This window comes from Hirundo rustica, chromosome 2 (genome assembly GCF_015227805.2).
Source record: "Hirundo rustica isolate bHirRus1 chromosome 2, bHirRus1.pri.v3, whole genome shotgun sequence".
NCBI classification, from domain to species: Eukaryota; Metazoa; Chordata; class Aves; order Passeriformes; family Hirundinidae; genus Hirundo; species Hirundo rustica.
Window position 1 is genome coordinate 99,864,567 of NC_053451.1, and position 16,616 is coordinate 99,881,182.

The window sequence follows — 16,616 nt, forward strand, 5'->3', positions numbered from 1 at the left end:
ATGTAGACACCTTTGCTACTGGTCTTGGCTGCTGTCTGCATCTTTCAGGGGAAACAGCAATAAAAGCACTTACTGATTCTTTTCGAAGTTTCTGTTCATTATTGCTATGAACTGCCTAATTGTGAGACCTGGCAGCACTACCCTGAAATAGGCTTGAGCTCTAGTGAACATGGTACAAGCACAGGACAAAAACATAATCCAAATTCCCTAATTTTACTGATAACTTCAGCCACCAGATACTGCCTGGGTGGCAATATCTGTAGAGGATTAGTGAGGTAATACTTGTTGATCTGATGTTGCTAGCCCTTCGTTTCTGAGGCAAAGCACTAGAACAGGCTGCCCAAGGAAATGGTGGAGACACTGTCCCTGGAGGTATTTAACAAACCTGTAGAAGTGGCGCTAAATGATTTCGTGATTCTACTTATGCCTTCATTGCCTTGACCTTCATCAACGAAGTCTCCCAGCCCTTTGTGCCTCAAGGTGAAAAGAACCTGTAAAGAGGGGAAAAGGACCAAGTCGTGGATCTTTTCTTGATGAGTCACAGCCCATGCAATCCTCAGAAACCAGCCAGGATGAATCTGAGAGTGCTCAAAGAGCTGGATGATGTCACTGGAGGCCACTTTTTATGTTTGAAAGGCATCAAAATTTGGAGAAGTACCTAACAGCATGGAAAGGGCTAAATATTGCACCTGTCTTCAAAAAGAGCAGAACTAACCAAGCTGCTACAGGCTGGTGGCTTCACTTCAGGAAAATCACAAAAGCAAATTCTCTTGGAAGCCATTTCTGGGCGCACAGAGGAGAAAAATGTGACTGGAATCCAGCATGGATTTACCAAGGGTAATCATCAGTACTGAAACAGGTCGTGGAATCCCTATCACTGGTGGTTTTCAAGATTTAAGTGAACAAGGCACTAAGCAACCTTGTCTTAGTTTAGTTTTTGCCCTTCTGTGACCAGGAGGTTGAACTGTAGAGCTCTCAAGGTTTCCTCCAACTTGAATCACTTTCTGGTTCTAAACAAATAGTAGTTTTGAATCAAAGTCAAGAAAACCTTAACTTTCAGAAAATTTTCAAAGAGTTTGTGCAAATGCCCATCATCAGACTTAATAACAAGCATTATAAAGCTTAATAACACTTGTTAACAAGGTGTTATTAAGCATTAATAGCAATACATGAGTAAGTTTTAGAGAAACTGTGGTCTTACTGTTACTGTAACAATGTCTGGTTTTATTAATGCCCCATTAAACTGAAATTGGAAGGAGATACTGTCCCCTGTTTTGATTGAATTTTAAAAATATAACTTCTTATCAAAATGAGAGTATATTCATCTGAAGAATTAAATAAATCCTGTTTTGTTCAGACTTCTGAAAAATGCCTGAAAATGAGGGTGATTTGGAAAAGAGTAACTTTTTGTTACTCTAATTATTTCTTTAGAATTTATTAAGCATAAAAGCAAACAAACAAACAAAAAACCACAACAACCCAAAGTCAGTTTTTTACCTTACTTTTTTTTTCTTACAGAAGAATTCCTAACTTTGTCATTCCTGTGATTTAAATTTTTGGACAAAAAGTCTTTCATCTAAATGTATCCCTTCCAGTCTTTCTGTGAAAATGAAAGAACTGTTGGTTTTTTTGTTTTTTTTTTTTTTTACAGAACTTTTGTCTTTATTGCAGTGGGATTGATCTACAGACATTTCAGCAGAGCAGTCAAGGCTGCTCCTCCAGAAGAGAGAGTGCTACGGAAGTGTTTGGAAGCAGCTCTGGACTGGGGTGCATAAGTCCACACAAGGAGCCAGCATCCAGTTGTGGCTCCAGTGGGGTTCAACCTTCACCCAGCTGCTGACCTACTCAGTGCTTAACTAAGAAAGCTGAATCTGTATGAAAGCACCCAATAAAATTGGGGGGGGGGGGGGGGGGGGGGGGGGGGGGGGGAAGGCCATTTTCTGTAAAGAAAATGAGGTTTATTTATATTGGAAGGGAGAAGTGATGTAATGCCATTATTCCTCAAAACGTTCGCTACACTGCAGCAATAATAATGACATCGGGGTGCCTACTACATATCCTTACAGAAGTTGTATATATACAGCGTGCAAATATATTATGTAGCATATCGTATATATAACTAGACATGGTGTACACATCTGTGTGTGTGTGTGCATACACGTACATACATATGTACGTTTAGATATCCATATATAGAGAGCATGCATATATATGCAGCGGTACTGGGGGTTATTTTTTGAGGCAGAGAGAGGGAGCATTGCCCTCTCCGTGCTCCCATCCCGGCACTTCAGCGCCAAACCCGTGCCAGGTCCCGGGATCGCGGCGGCGGGGCCGGGCCGGGCCGGGGGCGGGGATCCGGGCTGTGGCCCCTCCCACGCGCGGCCCCGCCCCCGCCGCGCGCGCCGCCCGGAGCCGCCGCGCCGATGCCACGTGGGAGGCGGCGGAGCCGCCGCCGCCGCCGGGCCGGAGTCGCGGCCCCGCTGACGCTGGGGACGGCGCTCGCCGGGCGCCGCGAGGAGGGGAGGTCGCGGAGCCCCCGGGACCGCGCCGGGATCGCCGAGACCCGATGGGTGCTCGGCGCGGTGGCGCCCGGCTCGCGGCTCGGCCTCCCGGGCCTAGAGGCGCTGGCGGCGGCGGCCGGGCCTAGGGGCGGCTCCCCGCCCTGGGCGGCCCCCTCGCTGCTGCAGGTGCCGGCGGCGGCCCAGCCGGCCCCGCGGCGGGACGGCAGCGACCTGCCCGCCGGCGCGCCCGCCGCCCTGGCCGTGCTGCGCCTTCAGCCCGGCGCCGAGGGCTCGGCGCGGGCGGCGGCGGCGGCCGGGGCCGCGCCGCGCCTGCGGACCGTCTACGTGAACCCGCGCTGGCTGGAGCGGCAGGCCGCGCTGGGAGCGGCCGCGGCGGGCCGCCAGCCCCTGCGCCGAGGCGGCGGCGGCGGCGAGCGGCGCGGCCGGAGCTCCGGCTCCAGCTCCGGCGCCGGCCCCGGCTCCGGCAGCGGCGGCGGCGGCGGGGCAGGGCGAAGCCGAGGCGGCGGCCACCCCCTACGTGGGGCTGCGGCGGCCGCTGGGCTACAAGCTGGCCAAGGCCACCAAGGAGCGGATCTGGCGGGGGGAGTTCATTGACCTCTTTTCCTTGCTCCACACAGAGCTGGCCCCCGAGCACGGCCCGCGCCCGGGGGACACGCTGGACCAGTGGGTCTCGGCCTTCCTGGTGTACGCCAGCGTGCTGTGCGAGAAGCACCCGGCGCGCTGCGGAGCCATGTTCAAGTACCTGGACACCATCCGCAAGCTGCACGCCACCTACGGGGGCACCTCCTGGATGAACTACGATGAGGATTTCCGGCGGCGGGCGGCCAAGAACCCCTCACTGCCCTGGGGCGACGTCGACTTGGACCTGTGGATGAAGTGGATGGCACCCCTCAAGTCGCTTGTCCCCAGGCGCCCGCGTGCCGAGAGCGAGACACAGGCCTCGCCGGCCCAGCCGCCACCGCCGGGCCAGAGCCCCAAGCAGGAGGAGAAAAGCCAGGTGTGATGGGCCGATGGCCGCGAGTTTCTCTGCTCCGCTGGCTGGGCGTGGTGCTCCCTCGGACGGGAAGAGGAGAAAGGGGCAGTTGGGGTGCCCTTGTCTTGGTCGGCAGCTCTCGTCTCGTGGCGCTGACCCTTTGCTCGTGCTGGCCATAGGGACGCGGTACCGTGGGTGCCCAGCTGGCCACCGTGAGAGGTGTGCACGTGGATGGATCCTCTGAGCAAATGTTTGAGCATTTATTGCTCTGGCCACCAGAAAATGGGAACCCCACTGATTCCTTCTTCTGGTATACTTTTTGCATTTTCCTGAAGACATTAGAAGAAAAGTGTTCTGTGGTTTTGTTCTTTTCCTCTGATTTGTCTTTTAAAAATCAACTTTCTCAGCGATACGGTTATCTGTATGTAAGGCAAAGAGTACAGACTCTCCTGTTACTATGGGAGCGTGTGGGCAGTTGGCAGGCAGCATGGGATGGCAAAAAATTGATATGAATAAAGATAAACTTCAATGAAAATGGCCATAGTGTGCAAATTCACTGTGAAGATTAAACCTGTATTGGGGCTCACTATGTTTAATCCACAAGTTAGAGCCTGTTTTGTGGGGAAAGATGACGAGTGTGATTAGGAGAACTGGGGAGGATTTTGTGTTTTTGTTTTCCTTTCAGTATAGGCATCACTACACTGGTACAACCTGTGGTGGATGTAGGCAGGTCTCCTCTTTTCTCCTGCCTGAGGCATGACGATGCGCTCCACAGCTACAAAGGGCTGCCTGTCTGTATTAGGGGTTGTGCTGCTTCTCTTATGCTGGTGACTGCAGTCTGCCAAACCCCCAGCAGAGAAAATGCTGAATGTTGAGTTTCATGCCAGCTGAATGGTGACAGAGAGATTGTTATATCGGCTATGTTTGCTTCTAACCATTTTTTTTTTTTTTACAACTGTAGAAAGAACCTTTGCCTTCCAGAAGATTTTTTCCTAATTTATCAGATGCTGTGCTTCCCTGGGATTGCTAGCACAGAGAGGCTAAGTTCTTTGACTCATGTTAGCCTGGCCCCTTTTCAAGGCATCTGAAAGTGCTTGGTGTATCACACCAAGTCTTGCCTATCAAAAGTATCTTCCCTGGGCCAACCTGTGACAAAGAAAGGGAGCAAACACCACAGAGTAAGACCAATAAACCGAAGCCTGTTGGCCTTGTGCCTTTTGTGGTTGATGCTCTGTGTTCTGCAACTTTTTCCAATATATCTGTTTACATTTCTCCATTCTCAAGGTGAACAGCTCAGTTCTTGTTTACCCACAGATCTTATGTGAGCATCAGATGGGCAATGGCTTATAGCTTTCATCTCATGTGGGACTGGACATTCAGCTTGTCATGTTAACCACTCTTGTAACTTCTTCCAAAGCAGCTGATCTGTCAGTGCTGAGCTTTGTTCGATTGTCGACTGAGGCACCAGGGGTCTTGATCCCCTTTGATTTCATGGAAATTTCTTAGTTGATTTTTATCAATGGCATTGATGTATTTTTTCCCCCCAGAAAGTGTGTAAAGAAAAAAATAAACGTGTTTATTTTACCTGTTACAAAATACCAGAAGTTTATTGTTTGTAAAATGAGTAGTACTTTAGCAGCACAATGAAAAAGTAAAACTTCTGCAATTAATTGTGGTTTCAGTCACCTTTCTGATATTTGAGCAGTTTTTAATTGTTAGCGTATTGTTTCTTATAACTGTTAAAAATGTCCTTAAATGAAATAACGATTTGACCAGCTGTCAAATGTAGAGGCCTAGGATAAAGCAAGAATTTATCATCAGCAAGGTCACAGCAAGGAAGTATTTTCTTGGAGGTGACCTGTGCATTTCCCCATATCTCTCCAGCTCTTTGCAAGCTCTGTCTATGTTGTGTAAAACCACTTCAGCAAAATAAGATGTGACATCACACTTGGGCAAAAGAGCTGGAGAATTAAAATGGGAAAGAATAGCCTTTTATGGGCTTAAGACTTTGGACAGAACCTAAGCTTTTCCACATTCATGCTGTCAAGAGGAAGAGGAGGTGTTTTACAAAAACTTTTTTTCCCAGATTGTTGTTTTGATCTAATTTTGGTTTTGTACTTTTTGAGGGATAATGTTCGGCAGCCTGACTGGATTTCATTCCCCCTTTTAGTCCAAGACTCCTTGAATTTCTGCATCATTTAGTTTAGTGCCTGTATCTCTAATTCTGCATTTCCACAGATGGTCAAACAGTAAGAATGAAGTCAAAGTATACAAACTTGTGTCTGAAGATAGCTGTCCTTTCTAAGGCACTGGTGAAGAGCTGTAGCTTTGCTTTACATGGGAAGAACAGAAACCCTAGTTTTCGTTTGAGTGCGATAATTGGCGCATGTGTAGAATAGCTGAGATTCATTCCTGCAGATTTATGTCTGTATGTATAACTTCAGACAATTCTCTTTTTTCCCCCCAGACTTCATGAAAACAGAAGACCAGTTGGGATGGGAGTCAGACTAAGTGGGTGAGTTAATTTATAAAACTGAATAACTTTGGATCTTAAATATTTGCAGATTTGTTAAATACAGAATTTCTTATTGGTGCCAACAGCCTGACTCCGTTGGTGTTTAAGTGAAGCTCTGGTATTCTAGTGCATTCTTTTACCTCTGCTTCTGTTGCGTTGCAAGCTGTGCTAGAGAAGACGTAGGAAATTCATTTTACCCAATCAGCAATTGTAACAATGGACTACAAACCTGCAGAGCAAGCCAGTTTGCTGGAAAACAGGAATTCCTGCAGCGCAGCACTTGTCACAGACTATCCAAAGAGGGCAAAGATTCAGGAAGGTGAATAAATTGAACACTGGTTGAATGAGGTCAGGAACACTCTCCCGGAGGAGAATCCTGCCCTAAAATACTACTTTGAAAGTAAAAGCCAATTTAATGCGCAGATTAAACCTTCTCATTTGACCAAACTTGTGTGCAATCCTGGATCTTTGCAGATCACAACCGGACACTTCAAAACCCTATGTATTATATTTGTTTTAAAAAAAAATAAATCGTAACTTGTCTTGTTACAGCTGTTACTTTTGCCATTTCATTAAGAGTATATGCAACATAAATGTGTATTTGACTCAAAAAAGTATCATACACTTGGGATAATAACTCAGGTTGTCAACAGAATTATTCTGTGAGGCTCAGTATCCTCTCTCCATTGTTCTGCATTAACCATTGCTGTCATTGCCAGATAGCCCAATTGTGCATTACAAAATTCTTAATCGATTATGATTGACGTAAGTTATAATTCTATTTTTATCCTAGTAGAATACTTAATCCTGAGCATCAGACTAGACCTTTGTAGTCTGGTGTTCATGAAAATCTTTTTCACTGCTTCACAGTTTTCATTCTGCATCTCAGTATTTTGTTTTCTTCTTCTTTTTCCTCATATACTAAGGGTCAAGGTAATACTATGATCCAGTAATGCACATGATGGTAAAGGATTGCCTTTAGTTGTTTCAGGAAAAAATTGCCATTATCTCCTCTCCCTTTCTCAATATTTCCAATAATATGCATAACATAAAGTGTTTGTAAATTGATATCAAACTGTTTGTGACTTCACCTAAATAAATTTTTATATTTAAGTGCTATTCTTAATCTTAGCGGGTTTTTTCCTCCCTTGTTCTTGTATGGCCCCTTTTCTTTTTTTCATCACCTGACTTTTTACACAATTTCTGGTTTTCAGTTATTAAAGCACAACTGAATTTTAACTGACAAGTGAAAATAAATCAACCTTTGTAATTTTCTTCCAAGATTTTGCATAAAGACTTGATAATGTAGCTGTAGTTGTCGTAGCTTATTAATCTGCCAGTTTTTGAGGCCGTGATAGCACATATCAGGCCTTGAAAATGAAATAGCTTCTATATGAAGTACCAGTATCTTAATGGCCTCTAAACTGAAACTGATCTAGTGAATGCAAAAATTCCTGCATTTGATACAGTAGAATATAGAGCACCTTTACACATGTTACTAAAGCACTTTTGTTTTCAAGAAGGAGTTTAAGCTCAGCCATCAGATCACTCATGCTATTTTTGCCTTGCCCTCCTGTTTTAAGAAATGAGAACTTGGTTACTCACTGGTCTGTGCTGTGTTTGTCACCATCATTGCTACATGAACCACGTGGCTGCTGCATCACTGCAGGCATCTCTGCCTCAGCAAGTGCTGGAATAGTGGCAGGATTTGGGGAGAGGTCTGGGAAAAGGTGGATGTGGAGTAAGCAAAAACTGGTCTCATTGGTCTCCCTGATGAATTGTGCAAGTGTGGGTCTTAACTTACAGATTCAGAGCAGCAAAGCAGCAGCAGTTTTGGGTTTTGTGTCCTCTTTGGGAGCTGCATAGCCAGCTGGAGTCTAAAACACTTCCTAATGTTCTTTGCTGAGTCCTTCTGCCAAGAATGGTTTGGGTTTGTCTGTTACTCTCTCCAGCTTTCATACAGTCTGGTGCCCTTCCTGGCACTCTGTCACCTCCCAGTCTCCTGGTTGCTCCGGGGTTGGACCACCCTGTCTCCATGTCTGTTGTAGAGAATTGCCAGAGCTCTACCTTGCTCTCCATTGTCAGTGGCTGCTTTAAAGTTGCTGCCTGCTTTCATAATGAAATTGTGTTTCATGTTACTGGCAGTGATGTTTTTTCAACATGTAGAACCTCCTCTTCTCTTGGCTGTTTTTCTTCCTTGCTCCCTTTGAGCCACCCTGTAATTTCACTGTGGTACTTGTGCATCCTTGCTTTAGGGTTTATTGTTGCATGTGTGCTTTGCCTCTCACTACTGTGCTGTAAGATTCTGCAGGAAATTTCCTTCTACACTAGTTTCTCATTAAAATGTTGGACTTCATGGGGTTTCTTCAAATTTCAACAGTTAAGTTACTGCACGGGTTTGCCTCTATCCTTGACACTAGGGATAAACCTTTAGCTAAGTGCTCTGTGAGGATAGAGGACACACTTGGAACAGAGGCTTGGGATTGAGCCATGATTCTGTTACTCTTGGGGTAACTGATCTGTAGTGGAAACCAGTGATACACAAGTTATTTTTCTATAAATACTATTCTGTAAGTGCTATTTCATAGCATGGTGGATGTCTCTGGTGTAGCTGCACTTTCTTATGCTTTGCTCAAAAGATTTTGAGCATTTGTACAACAAAGATGCTGCAGAACTTTTCACAAAGACTGATGGACTTTCCAGTTGGGAATATTTGTGAAATGTGTGGGAATTGATTTGTTTGGGAGGACCAGCAGCTTATGGAAGAGCAGTTTTCTTTCAGTTAACTAGAATTAATGGGCATACTTTTGAGGAGCGATTTCAAATAAGTTTATTTTTGGGGATATCTAGCAGGATAGCTTTTTTTTCCCCCACAGATGTGCTTTTTCATGTGCTGGATTGATATGCATTGTTAGTGCAAAGAACAAATCGAAACTAGTGCAGTGTGATTCTGATAGCACAAAATTAGTTGCAACGTAAGGGTAAAATATGTAATTCTTTAAGTAAGCTGTCATGCTTGGAGAGTTGAGAGTTGAGTTGTAGCAGAAGTTGAGTCAAATCCATGGGATTTCTAACTTGCACCTGTGTGCAGTAGTTCAGTTTGAGGTATTTGAAGCATCTGAAAAGAAAAGGCTGTTAACTACTCTCCTGACCTTATTAGTTCAGGGATGTGTCTTTAAAGATAAGGTGACAGCAGAATGTTTTGCATGTGAGGTAGCCTGTTGCAGCTGCAGTTGAGCAAAATTACTTCTGACCTCTGATGAGATCTTCTCAGTTACTCAGTGTGAATTCCAATTTAAGTTTCAAACATTCCCATTTTCTGCTGTCTCAAATCATCTTACCAACTTAGCTATCTTCTTTATAAAAATCTGGTGAGCACAGCGGACGTGTTCTGAGAGCAACGTCTGATCAGCCTGTCTGTATGTATGGAGACTTTTGCTCTGTGTGGGTAGTTATGCCGAATTGTGTGGTCTAGCATGAAGGAAGACAGTGTGTCTTTAAGTGTAGCTGGGTGGAGAGCGCACAGAAGGCTCCGCAGCTACCTACAAGGCTGGTGTGCTTTTGAGAAGCCAGTGGCATTGGCAGCATTTTTTTTCTGTCCACTCCTCTGGTAAAATCAAACCCAGTAGCTCCAGAGACTGTTGTAACCATTGAGGGAAGGGATGTGACTCAGTTCTAACAGCCTTGCTGTTGGTGGAAATGTTGCCTGGTGAAGTTACCAATTTCTTTTCAGGTCATAGACTTGACAGGGAATGCAACAATTGATAGTGTCTGTGGGATTGCTTTTGGAAACTCTTCCTTTGAAGAGATTACATCTCTGAAAACTTGCCTGGAGAAACTATAAAGATCTTATTTTCCCCTCTTGTTTTGATACCCAGGTTTGTTTTTTCACCCTATCATGAAGTTTAGCATGCCTCAACACAACCCAATAAAGGACATTTTGATCCATAAAATCTGTGTCCAGCATTTTTTTTTTTTTCTTCACCTGGGAATTCTCGTCAAAACCACTTGGCATTGGTGCAGTTTATTGGGCAATCAGCTAAAGATCAGCAGAGATTTAAATAGCAGGAACATGTTTACAATATCTTACTATTTGTAAACTTGAAATAATTCAATAAGTACTTTTACCTTTTTTGGTGGTTGTAGCTCTTTCTTTACTCTAAAGAATGCTTTATATTTCTGCAATGTCTCAGTGCACTGTTGCCATGTCAATATTTCCAAGGCAGCAGGGGAATGTTTACATAAAAACACCAAAATGTTTTCTTTAAATTTTTTAATTGCAAACATTTGTGTCCATAAAATCCTTTCCACAAAACTTAGGTAGCTGCCTTTTTTTTTTTTTTTTTTTTTTTTTTAATATATTTGTTCAATGCTAAACCCAGACCATATTCAGTTTCCAGATTTTTTTTGTTTTCTGAACCATGCAATATGAGCATTTTATCTGAACCTACATCAGCAGGTATAGAAGATTCCACTTGCCACTTCCAGTGGCAGTTCTAATGATCTGAAGTCAGAAGCAGTTGTTTAAAAACGGCTACATTGCTTACACTGACTGCAGATATAAGCACCATCTGCACTGCTGATACTCAGTGTCCATAAATGCCCTCTATTACCCCAAATACGAGATTACATGAAGGTAGTGGGCAGTAAAGTGTGCTGAATCTGGTTGGTGGGGCTGCTTAGGTGATAACCTGCAAGACAATACGATGGCAGAGGACCTGGACTGTGTGTCCAGGAGTAGATGTTCCTGGCATAAACAGGGACAAGGCATGTCCTTGGAATGGGTAACATGAGCTGAGAGTTCAAACCTCCTCTGCCTAATCTTCCCACCTTGCACTTGGGCATTCTGGCACGTGTCTTCCTAGTCTCAGCTGCTTAGTCTTAGCTCCTGGGTTTTTTTCACTTTGTATTTGTCATCGATGGTGTTGAGAACAAAGAAATACCACTAGGGAAGGTAGATGGTTCCCTGCTGTGTTCACCTCTGTGGGATGGTCTATGCAGTGCTAGGGAAAAAGATTTTTCCCCCCAACTTTTAGCTGTGGAATGACAATTATACAAGTACTTAACAGAGGTGCTGGAATAACAATTGTTAGCAGTGCTGCACTAACCATAATAAAATAAGGTCAGTTTGAGGTGGGGAAATCTCTGAGGGTGCCTTTGTTCAGGGCATGCAGGCATGTGTCTTGCAGCAATTCATGTGACTGTGTGGACTTGAAGCAATAGGCTCCTTGAAGTGGTATTGGATTGGGAGAAGCGTTTAGTTTTCCTTTCCTGTGTCTTTTCCTTGTCCTTTCTCCCTCACCAGCAGTCTCCCAAACAAGATATGTGATCTTGTTATTGAGTATTGGTGGGTAACAGAGGAAATCTCACTACCATTACGTGGGGTTGCTGGGAGAAATGAGTGAGTTTACACCTGTAAGATGATGAGGAGCAGCACAAAAAAATTTGTGGTATTCAAGGGCGAAAATAGTGACTTTGACAGTACCTGATCTGTCACTAGCTTTCCCGTTGAGGAAAAGAAGATGCAGCTTTGTGGCTTAGTGTGGTATTGGCTGGTAGAAAAGCTTTGGGCAGAGTATCTCAGTGAGGTTTGGGTGCAGAAAGTAGATGGCACGTGCATCCGTATTGCTGCAGGTGCTCTGTGTGCCAATACATGAGCACAAAAAGGAGCCCTGGGCAGCAGGTGAAGCTGACCAGGCTGTTGGTGATGCTGACTCACCAAGCTTGGAGGCATGTCATGGGACTGACTACAGAACTCTGGAGCCCAAGGAGGGACCTTAAAAGACCGTTTTTCTTGTACCTTAGTATGCTTTAGAAAAAAACCCAAAACAACAGAAAACCACACAGCCACAAGCACTTTCATTGTATGACTGGAATATAGTTGCAAATGCTTTTTGAGAGGACAGTGGGTGATACCTGATATGCACCTTTTCCTACCATGCATTTTCTGTTTTAAACATTTTGATTACCTGCAAATGAAATGGAATAAAATTGAATCTTTCAATATTATTAGAGAATAGTACAATTCACCCATGTGTTTAGACAAAATGTTCTTTTCTTTTGTTAGCAAGCATTTAAAAACATGTTTGATCTGTTTGGGGTTTTTTGTCAGTGCTCAAAGCATTGAAAACAAGCCCTTAGCATGTTACAACACTCTTGCATTGCTGAGAACAACACAAGTTGTTCACAGGCCCGTGTTGCACAGAGGTATAAATAATCTCAGTTGTTCCCCATCAGATGGAGAGGAATGGATAAGCACATCCTTTACCTTTCACTTGTATGAGGAAGCTGTTAATAGGGAATGCTTCCCCAAATGGAGAAGCTGAGAACTGGACCCTTTTTGTTTCTCTTGATCTCTCCAGCCCATAGTCCCAGAATGAGCAGTTCCTGCAGAGCATGGAAAAAAAGAAACTCTTCCTTTTTGTGTTACTTCCCCACCTCTGGTGTTCAGCAACTTCAGTCTTCGCACCTTGTTCTCTGAAGCTCCTGCAAGAAATGCTGGAACTGAGAAACAGGTGAAGACGGCTGAGATGTTTACTGTTGAGTGTAAGAAAAGTGCAATGCTACTCAGCTTTCCTAAGTCTGGAAATTGTTTGTTAATAGCCTTGTTAATATCTCCCAGTGGTAGAGGACCAGAAAAGGTAACCCTACTAATTGCTGTGGCTTGTGTTGCCCAGGAGAGTATCACAGCATGCTCTGTATATTGAATGGCATGGGTATGGGAAGATATGGCTGTGGTAGGAGGTAAAAATTACTTGACAGATGTGTCCTGCTAAGATGGCTTACTCCATGGCTTAACCTGGCAAGCCACAGGAAAGTAAAATGTGTCTTAATCCTCTTTCAAAATGCAGAAGTGACCTTATTGAGATGGTGTTGTTGCCTTGAATGTGTGTGCATTTTTGATGTAGAGTGTTTTAAAACTAGTGATGCAAGTGATGGGCCCTGTCAAGCAAGAGCTGAAAGCTTTGAAATGTTAGCTGTAGATGCTTCATCTGTGAGTTTGCTCTGCTCAGGACTACTGGCAATTAAATTAACTGATGTATTCATGTTTTAATGCCTGTGAAGTTGCACCACAGGTTTACAGTGTCGTTATTAATTATTTTATGCACAGCAATCAAAGGACGTAATCTTCTGGTTTGTCGTCTTCCCTCCTCCCCCCATCTTTCCCTGTTCCCTCCATCCCAATCTGTGGAAGAGATGCCACTGTGAAAAGGAGAGCAATTTCAGGCATGGCAGAGAAGGCTGGACTGACTTGGAGAGCTTCAGAGAGTGCCATTTACCTTATGTTCTCCTCTCTGTTGCTGTACCCCTTGAAAACAGGCAGGACTAGAGGCAAAGAGTCAGCAGCACCTGGGTGGGTCAGTGAGGAGGAGTGAGCCCTTTGAGATAGGTAAGGATGGGAAAGTTGTCAATATTTAATAGCTTTCACCTATGGTGTCCATTCTAAGGATTTGGTGAAGTAGGAAATGCACTCACCCCACACACTAGTACTTACTCAGAGCTCCAGAAAAGGGGTGACGTTTGGGGCTGGCTTTAGATTCCCTGCTTTCCCTCCTTGTCTTTTTGCCGTGCTTGCTGTGGAGACTTTGGCAGGAGGAAGGGGTCAGTTCACCACCCCTGTTCCTCGTGACACCTGGGCTTGTGGAGTTCCAAGTGGTGCTGGAACAGTTGGTGCTGCTGGGAGAGGTGGGTGGACTGTGGCTGAGGGCTGGTGGGTGCAGTACAGAAAATCACATTGTGCTGTGCCAGGGCTGCTCAACCACTGCCTGAGCTCATCATGCTCTGGGAGCTCGTGGAGGAAGCAGAAATTCAGTTGATGTCTCGAAAATGTGAGTTCGGCAAATTTGTATGTAAGTGTTGGAAATTGTAACTACAGAGCCACAGGAGGCTGGAGGAAACCTACTTAACAGTAAACTAGGGAAAATACTCTATTTGGAGGCGTCTTTCAAGCAGTAAGGAAATAGGGTCTGTAAGACTTTATTGTGTGTCATGTTAAAGACAGTCAATACTGAGTCATAAATTACAGAGATGCATTGTACAGATCAAGTTGTTGAGGGTGGCATATGAATATTTGTTCCCTGTGTTGTTTCCTGTTAGGTTTTTTTGGGGGGGGGGGGTTGTTTGTTTTTGGGGTTTGGGGGTTTTGTTGTTGTTGTGTTTGTTTGTTTGTTTGTTTGTTTGTTTGTTTGTTTGTTTTGACGGGGAGTTCCCAGGGGCAGTCAGTGGCAAAGCCCTGAGTAAAAACTCTTTAGAGCTCTTGTAGATACACTCATGGTTTACCTTCCATGCGTGCTCCTTTGCTTTTATGTATGCTGGATTTTGCCTCCTGTTCTGTGTAGTTTGCCAGGGCCCTTGGCAATTTCAGTGTTTCCTTTAAAGATGATGGTTCAGCCCACAAATTTCAAAATATCCCTGTGTTCTTTCTAATTTCTTCTGAATGAAGGTGCTTCTGACATCTCTAATTACCTCTGCTAGGTAGTGGGTAAGAGAAGCTCTTTTGTGTGTGTCTTTGAGTTTATTTTGTTCTTGTCATGCCTCTTGTCCTCTGACACACTGTGCTGTTCTTCATGGTGCAAACTTTTACTTCTCATGTTTCTAAAACAAAGCCTAGCCGCCTGACCTAGGATGCAGCATTATGTCAAAAATATCATTCAACCCACTTTGTTCAAAGTGAAGCTGCTCCTACTGCAACTATATAAAAATTACTCAAATTTTTTTCTCAACAAATGAGCCTTTTATGTTCAGCACACTCACATATAATTATTTATTTGTAATTTCCCAGCTGAGTGTTTTCGTTGTTGAAGATGTTATTTTAACAGGTTGTGGCATCATAAAAGTTATTTGTTTCTTCCGGAAAACAGCAATTCCTCTGAAACAGAAAAGATTCTGAAAATCCATCTCAATTATTCTAAGATGTTTTGTTCCTTCTTACTCCCTGAAAGGAAAATCGATTGATCTAGGAACTTGCACAGAAATTTCTCTCACTTTACTACAAAGCCCTAGAAGTATATTATAATAATCTTTTCATGCACTTTTTACTGCATAAAAGTGTGTGTGCTAGCAAAATGAGTCTTGGCTTTTACATTAATGAAGATGGCCTGCAATAAAAATGGGATGTTTCAAAACATTTTTAAATGAGAAATTTTAAATCATTTCTCTCTTTACGTAGAGGATAACCAAATTATGTGAACCAATTTCTGAGACTATGTTTATAGCACTATCTATAATTTCTATTTTGGTGGTCTGTCTTGGAGCCAGACTTTTTTTTGTTAACTTGGAGTTTTTCTGGCACCATGCAAAAATGGCTCTTTTTTATTATTCCAAACATTTTGCAAAATCTTCTTTCAGAGCAGACTTTTCTAAGTTAACTGACAGTTGTGCAGTTATTTTCTGCTTCTTAGAAAACCACAGCTGAAAGGAGCAATTAAAAACTTGATTGCTGCTTTAAACTTGGATTTTAATCTGTATTAACACAAGTAAGCTCTCATTTCAAGACTGTTTGATGCAGCCGTTTCCCCTGTCAATGTTAATCATACTTTTGGATATGTGCAGACTGTAGGATCTGGCACTTAGGGATTTAGAAATCATGGGCTCTCATACAAGTGATTCCAGATGAGTGGATTTTTCCTTTGGAAGCTCCTGAGCCTTCCCAAGATATAACTTGTACCAGCCAGTCCACAAAAATGATGCTTTTCAAGAGTCATTTGGTGTAGCTGGGCTCTGTTGTACTTGGTAAAGCTGCCCTGAATTTCTCTCATCCAGACTTGCAAGCTGATCAATACTAGGCCTTACCAATATCAATATAAAAGAAACACATGAAAAATCCCTGGAGGTGACTCCCTGCGTACTCCCTCACTTTCACTGTCACCCCAGGAGCAGAGAGGAGCTCTGTGCAGAGACAGCTGAGCTGATCCTGCCTTCAGGTGCCACAGAACTGTGACAGCATCCTGGGGATGTGGGTCCTGGCAAGTCCCAGTCCCTGCTCACTATAAACAGTGTCCCCAGCAAGATGAAGGATGTGAACTGCTGCTTTTGGGCAAGGCAGATGTCCACCTCTGTAGTGTGAGGTGGAGAGCTAGGATGTACTCACCAAGCAGTCTAAGCATAGCAGAGCACTGGACCCAAGTCTCACCATGGCAGTGACTTAAAGCTGCATGTGACTGAGCTGTGAGCTACTGTACAGGATGCCAAAGCATTGTGCCTGCCTACCTTTACTCTCCTTCCCCCCAAAATATAAAACTAAGTTTATATAAATGGAAAACACTCATATGTGAATACCAAGTGGATTTCATTCTCAAGTTTTAAATAAATGTCAATGGTCTAAGCATGAATAATAAATAAATAAATAAACGGCTATATGTGTCTGTTTTATTTAAAGCTGCATTTGCAATTCAGAAATGTTTGTTGGAGCCATCAGACTTTTCCGAGCTCTCAAGCAGAGAGAGAATCTTCTGTTGGCAAGTCAGCTCTCTCAGGTGATGCACTACTCTGGGGTGTGCTACATCTATTAACTGCAACAGCAGTCCCTGTCTGAAATTCGGGGTGGTGGGGGGGCTCAGCTGCCATCTCACAAGTGCATCACAAAGCTTGTCATGTAAAGTCAAGG

General features: G+C 43.9%; 1 protein-coding gene across 1 annotated transcript; it reads left to right on the forward strand.

The window, feature by feature from the left end:
• The first annotated feature begins 2,423 nt into the window (after window positions 1-2,423).
• Window positions 2,424-7,141, forward strand: LOC120748658 (skin secretory protein xP2-like). The gene is made up of 4 exons (XM_040055274.1): window positions 2,424-2,846; window positions 2,887-3,519; window positions 5,963-6,010; window positions 6,097-7,141. Exons 1-3 carry the CDS (start codon window positions 2,424-2,426, stop codon window positions 5,969-5,971), a joined length of 1,065 nt encoding a protein of 354 aa, XP_039911208.1. The 3' UTR covers window positions 5,972-6,010; window positions 6,097-7,141.
• The last annotated feature ends 9,475 nt before the right edge of the window (window positions 7,142-16,616 follow it).

Coding starts and splice junctions, on each gene's coding strand:
- LOC120748658 (XM_040055274.1), top strand. CDS start 2,424: ATGCCACGTGGGAGGCGGCGGAGCCGCCGCCGCCGCCGGGCCGGAGTC. Junction 2,847..2,886: donor CGCGCCTGCGGACCGTCTAC/GTGAACCCGCGC, acceptor CCGCGCTGGGAG/CGGCCGCGGCGGGCCGCCAG.